This window comes from Caretta caretta, chromosome 1, assembly GCF_965140235.1.
Source record: "Caretta caretta isolate rCarCar2 chromosome 1, rCarCar1.hap1, whole genome shotgun sequence".
NCBI lineage: Eukaryota > Metazoa > Chordata > Testudines > Cheloniidae > Caretta > Caretta caretta.
In genome coordinates this window covers 75,041,399-75,047,997 of record NC_134206.1, presented here as the reverse complement: position 1 = coordinate 75,047,997, position 6,599 = coordinate 75,041,399, and the positions used below count along the sequence as shown (strand labels likewise).

Sequence of the window (6,599 nt, the reverse complement as noted above, 5' to 3'; positions counted from 1 at the left end):
ACGCACTCTCCTGTTGGTAATAGCTTATCTAAAGTGATCACTCTCCTTAGAATGTGTATGATAATCAAGGTGGGCCATTTCCAGCACAAATCCAGGTTTTCTCGCCCCCCACTTTTTTTTTTTTGTGCTGGAAATAGCCCACCTTGATTATCATACACATTGTAAGGAGAGTGATCACTTTTGATAAGCTATTACCAGCAGGAGAATGGGTTGGGGGGAGAGAAAACCTTTTGTAGTGGTAAACACCCATTTTTTCATGGTTTGTATGTATAAGAACATCTTCTGTATTTTCCACAGTATGCATCCGATGAAGTGAGCTGTAGCTCATGAAAGCTTATGCTCAAATAAATTGGTTAGTCTCTAAGTTGCCACAGTACTCCTTTTCTTTCTGTGTCTCTAAGGTGCCACAAGTACTCCTTTACTTTTAGTGTAACTTACGTCACTCAGGGAGGTGGAATTTTCACACCCTTGAGCGACATAAGTTTTACTGACATAGGCGTAGTGTATACATAGCCTTGGTGGAGTTACGGACTAACTCTCATTAGTAGTTAGTTAGGCACCTAACTTGTTAGTAGTTAGGCACCTAAATTGTTTACTCAGCTTTTGAAAATCTCTCCTTTAAGTATTTCTCTCTGTGCCTTAGGCTGCAGATGTGGACAATAGGAGGTTTACAGCAGATAATAAATCCCCTACCTCGCAGGAGTATTTTTAGGATAAACACATTAATTATTATGCTCAGATACTACAGTAATAGAAGCCAGAGAGGCTGCATTTATGTCTTGTGACAGAACATTGTTGTGCTATAACCCCCATATTGACCACATCTGAAGTCCTGTGGCATGTTCCTGAGAGACAGTCTAGTGCATGAAAAGTAGCATGTGTGAGGGGTGTTGCTATGTACACACCTCCACGGTGGCATGGTCCTGTACCCATTCTACTGTGCAGTGTGGATGGGGACAAGGGGCATGTACCAGACCACATATATCAATATTCTTCCAGGGCCATTCCCACAATGCACTGATCCTTTTGCTGCCTGAACCATACCCAAAGGTCCTTGACTCCCATTCACCACTGGTAATAGCAACCTGCTCTGAGCATTTCACAACAGTTTTCTGCTAACTTTATTGATCAGTACAGGTGCTCATGGTCCAAGACTAGTGTCCTGGTCTCTGGAGCACACTTGGGTGCGGATTAATGTGTGGTCAGTGTACACCGTCCTCCATGACTTTGACCAGATTGGCAGTCCTCTCCTGGAAGGAAGCAGGCATTCACCGGGCTCCATTACAGTGCCAGGAGTGCACGAACCACCTCAGGCTCCCGTACCAAACTGCAATAATCGTGGCAAGAGAGGACCTAGTGTGGCGGTTCAGTGATGAGACAGAACACAGCTTTATGCAAGCAAGCAGGCTGGTCAGCTGAGATGGGCTGTTTTCTGCCCCCCCGCCTTCCACCTTCTCCTTTTATTATATTTCTCCCCCTAAGCATTACACACTGCTACACAAAGGAATGTGTGACGTTAATTCATATACTTAGTTACCATCCCCTATCTACTACAATCCTGGTTCTCAGGCCTTGAGCCCAGGCTAAGAAAGCCTCCCACAATTGCTGTCCAAACAATCAAGTTCTCATGGTTCATATCTAGCCCTTGTCCTTGGATAGAGCAATGTGTGCATTGCTTCTACGAAACAGTCAGGGTGTGCCCCGCCTGCTTCCAGGTGGACTAGCTAAACATTAACCCTTCATCTCCCCGTTTTTTATTTATTGATATTTGGCCATCTCATGGTAGCCGTCAATTTGTTTTGTCATGCTATTTAACTCCCAGACAGACAAGGACATAACCTGGGGAGCTTTCCAGGGCAAAATTTTACAAAATCTTAACAAGGAAAGAATACATTGTACACAGCAGCAGCAAAAAATAAGCCCAATGATTACAAACACAAAATAACCAAAAGCTCAACATCTGCAATATAATCATCTAAAAGGGGTACACTTCTTTTAGGAAATAGCAGGCACAAAAGGCACACAATCATCACAGAATTAGCAGTGATTTGGGCGAGAATCACCACAAACAAAGTCTCAGGAGTCTCTGGCTGTTGATCTGCTGCCAGTCTTCGTTGAGCCGCGGCGACCAATGCTTTTACTGCTCCCCATGTCACGGGCTGGCTTGGGACGCTACGCCTCCTCCGTTTCCGTCCCGTCGTTGTCGACTCGGGGGGCAACGCGGTCTCCTCCAAGGTCAGCTGAAACTCCGGTATGGGATTCGACAGTCCCTGGTGCCATGCCATGTTGTTTAAGTGCCGGTCGCACACACCGAGCTGGAACCCACAACGGTCCTGCAGGGAGAGACACAGCAGCATATCCCCGACCCCAAGTGATTAGAGGTACTGGGCCCAGCCACTGTGGATCGGGCAGCTGACAGTAATAGACACGTGGTCTTTCCAGTACCTCAGATTTGTGAAAATGCCGATCCGCAGGGGTCTGCTGATCTGCATTCAGTGTTAAATTATTTAAAGTAAACAAGAGGATATGCATTTGTTGTTAAATGTCTCCTAAGGTTCGGAGACGCAGCTCCCCTTGTTTTAATTGTTTATCTAGCAAGGTTTTGAGTGTGCGATTGGCACGTTCAACAATGGCTTGGCCCGTGAAATTATAAGGGATTCCGTGTGTAAGACGGACGTCCCAGCGGGCACAAAAGGTGGAGAGGGCTGCAGAGCAGTAGGTTGGGTCATATCTGTTTTAATTTGGCAGGGGCGACCCATAACAAAAAGGCAGGCCAGCAATTGGTGAATAACTTTGTTAGTGGCTTCCCCACGTTGTGGGGAAGCCCAAAAAAAAACTTTAATAAATATCAACGGAAACATGTAAAAACAAATAGGGGCGGAATTGTGGCACATGAGTAACATCCATCTGCCACAGCTGATTTGCTGCGGTACCTCGGGGGTTAACGGCATAAGAAAAAGTAGGAGCAGCAGCAGCACAGTGGGGGCAGGAACGAACAATGGAACGTGCATGATCAGCAGGAATGTGAAACTGCCGGGCCAAAACAGAGGCAGACTGATGAAAAAAGGCATGGCTTTCAATGGGGTCAGAAAAAAGGGAATTTACCTGACCACGCAACGCGCGACCGGCGCATGCATTGCCCTCAGTGAGTGGCCCAGGCAGAGGGGTATGACTGCAAATATGAGCAACAAAATAAGGGAAATGACAAGTGGCAAAAAGGTGCTGCAAAAACAAAAACAGGCGAAGGAGGTCTGCATCAACCTGAGGGGTAATGAGGGCAAGGGGTAAATGATCAATTACCTAATAAACATAATAGGTATCCACAATTAAATTAAAGGGACAATCAGCAAAAGGTTGAAAGGCCAAAATAACAGCAGCAAATTCTGAGGGCAAAGGGGGATGGTAAAAAAAACAATCTTTTAAATCTAACACACAAAGTTGATCAGTTTGAGGAATTAAATTTGGATTTGGCAAGCCAAATTGCAAGGGGCCCATAGGTTGGATGCGTTTATTTATTTCCCTTAAATCATGTAACAGTCGCCAAGCACCCGATTTTTTCTTAATAACAAACACCGGGGTGTTCCAGGGACTAGTGGAGCTCTCCAGTCGCTGTGCTTGCAAATGCTGCTGCACAAGCGAATGAAGTGCTTTTAGCTTTTTTAGAGGGAGGGGCCACTGATCAATCCATACGGGCTCTAAGGATTGCCATACCAAGGGTAAGGCGGAGGGCACGGTGGGTGAGGGAGGGTTTTGGGCCATCAGATGTTAATATCGAGGGTGGTGTCTAACTTTGTAAGTAAATCACGGCCCCAAATATTGAGGTGGACAGGGAGCACAAAAGGGCGGATAGTAGCAAGGGTACGGCCTCCCGGTTTAGAGACCGTGACCCAAGACAAACTTTGGCGCCCGGGTTTACTACCCCCGATCCCCCACAATTCTTTAGAAGGAACCGTAGGCCAACTAACCGGCCACTCCAGATCACGAATCACCGTAACGTCAGCTCCAGTGTCCACCAGCCCTGTAAAAGGAACATCATCTAAGAGAAGGGTTAACTGAGGCTTCGAGGGGCGGACTGACATTGTCAGAGCAACAAGTGGAGAAGACGCGCTGTCAGACGGCGAGTGAGACAACATCGATCCAAAGCCGCCTCCGCCCCGAGTTCGATCCTCGGCAGCTGGCACCTGATAGGGGACTAAAATCAATTGTGCAATTGACCGTCCACGCGGGAGCGACTGTGGAAGATGAGTCCACACCTGAACCTTAATAATGCCAGTGTAATCAGCATCAATGACCCCTGGCATGACAAAAAAGCCCTGTTTCCCAGCATGTGAGCGAGGGAGAACAAGACCTACAAAGCCGGCAGGGAGAGGTCCCGTCACCTGTGTAGGTATGGCACAGACCTCCCCTGGCAGCCGAAAGTCAGTGTCCTCCTGCATGATCAAATCAAGCCCTGCACTTCCAGCAGTCGCCGCCCTCATAGAGTCTACGGATTCCAAGGCAGAGGAGCGATTGCCTGAGTAGGAAACACCCCCGTTTGGCCCTGGGTTCCGGGGGGACCCGTCGCGCGGTTTCCCGACCCGCTACGACACTGATTAGCCCAGTGATAACCTTTCCCACACTTGGGGCACTTCTTTGAGGGTCGGGCTGGTGCCTTAGATGAGCGGCACTCCCGCTGAAAATGACCCTCCTTACCACAGCGGTAACAACGCTTCCCCTCCTTCCCAGTTTTTCTGAGGGCGGCAGCCAGAACTCCAGCCTTGTGGGCTTGTGTGCCGATGTTCTGGCACGCCCGCAGCATGTCTGAGAGCTCTAAAATACCAGAGGCTTGTGCTGCCTGGAGAGCACGGCGGCAATCCTCGTTTGCATTTTCAACTGCCAATTTTAACAGGAGCTCGTGAGCTGCCTCAGTGTTATCCACCTGCCGGAGGATAGCCTCATGCAATCTGTTGGTAAAATCCAAAAAGGACTCTGAGGCACCCTGACGGATACTGACAAAGCTTTTGGTAGGCTTGCCTGAATCCGGGACCTTCTTGAAAGCATGCTGGGCACAGGTGGAAATAATGGGGAAGACAGCCTGAGGGAGTTGAGACTGCATCTGAATAGTAGCAAACGGGCCCTCCCCTGCCAATTGCTCATAAATGATACCGTGCGCTGCATGTACCTGAGCTTGGCGTTCTGCCATCTGCCGATACTCACTAAGCCAAATAACATACTGACTAGGTGATAACATCATGCGCAGCAGCGTTTTCCAATCCTCAGGGATTAGGGAGTACCCAGTACCCATCCCTTCAATGAGACCACGCACAAAGGTGCTAGTCAGGCCAAATTCACGAATTGCTTTCCTCACCTCTCTAACCACCGAGTATGACAAAGTGGTCCAGGTGCCCACGGGGTTGCCCTGGTCATCATTCTGCCAGGTCACCGGGCAAACGGAGACCAGATCAGCCAGCTCCTCCGCTGTAAGATCTGATCGAGCTTTCGCTGCGTGAACCATTTGTTGCACCAGCGAAAGCTTCTGAGCAGATGCAGATGACCCTCCGGGGGGCCCCACGGGGGGAGGGTGATCACACACCGGCTCCGGTGGGGAAGGCCAGGGAGGCGGTGGTAATAGAGGCACTGGGGGCGAAGCAGGGGGAGGGATGGCTGCAGGAGCGAACGGGGGCGGCGGGATCGGCAGCCCCTCTGTTGGTGCTGGAGAGGGCCTTTCCGAGGCAACACGCTGTGTCGCATCGCCAGGAGGGGGGATGGCTGCAGGAGCAGACGGGGGCGGCGGGATCGGGAGCCCCTCTGTTGGTGCTGGAGAGGGCCTTTCTGAGGCGACACTCTGTGTCGCATCGCCAGGAGGGGGGATGGCTGCAGGAGCAGACGGGCGTGGTGAGATCACCAGCCTCGCGAGGGAGGGCCTGTCGGAGGCGACACGCTGTACCACATCGCGGCAGAGGTGCCAGGCATGTAAAGCCTGCACGGGCGCCCGAAGCTCTTTGTGCAATGTCTGGCCCAATCGCTCCCAGTCTGCTAGCTTAAGGCTTCCGGCTTCAGGATACCACGGGCACTTGGCACGCACCTCCTGTAGCAGGAGAGTAAGTGCTCGAGCCGGGCAGTCATGCTGAGCCTTACGCAGCAAATACTGCAGCTCATTGCGGTGTTGCACTTGCAAAGCAGAGAGGGAGCTTCCCATACTTACCACAATGAAAAATACTCACCGGGATCCGCGAAGCGGATGAGTGACGCGTCTGAAACCCTTGCCGGGCGAGGTGAGTGCTGAGGGCCCCACGTTTGGGCGCCAGTTGTGGCGGTTCAGTGATGAGACAGAACACAGCTTTATGCAAGCAAGCAGGCTGGTCAGCTGAGATGGGCTGTTTTCTGCCCCCCCGCCTTCCACCTTCTCCTTTTATTATATTTCTCCCCCTAAGCATTACACACTGCTACACAAAGGAATGTGTGACGTTAATTCATATACTTAGTTACCATCCCCTATCTACTACAATCCTGGTTCTCAGGCCTTGAGCCCAGGCTAAGAAAGCCTCCCACAATTGCTGTCCAAACAATCAAGTTCTCATGGTTCATATCTAGCCCTTGTCCTTGGATAGAGCAATGTG

At 50.3% G+C, this 6,599-nt stretch overlaps 1 protein-coding gene across 1 annotated transcript; it reads right to left on the bottom strand.

The window, feature by feature from the left end:
- Window positions 1-1,389: 1,389 nt before the first annotated feature.
- LOC142072242 (uncharacterized) lies at window positions 1,390-6,208 on the bottom strand. Its single transcript, XM_075128914.1, has 2 exons — window positions 5,348-6,208; window positions 1,390-2,333 (listed from the first exon to the last, which is right to left on the bottom strand). Exons 1-2 carry the CDS (start codon window positions 6,176-6,178, stop codon window positions 1,929-1,931), a joined length of 1,236 nt encoding a protein of 411 aa, XP_074985015.1. The 5' UTR covers window positions 6,179-6,208; the 3' UTR covers window positions 1,390-1,928.
- Window positions 6,209-6,599: the final 391 nt, after the last annotated feature.

Excerpts from the sequence above, each read along its gene's own strand:
- LOC142072242 (XM_075128914.1), bottom strand. The coding sequence starts at position 6,178 with ATGGGAAGCTCCCTCTCTGCTTTGCAAGTGCAACACCGCAATGAGCTG. Across the intron at positions 2,334-5,347 it reads CATACTCGGTGGTTAGAGAG|GACCGTTGTGGGTTCCAGCT; the intron begins GTGAGGAAAGCA and ends CTCTCCCTGCAG.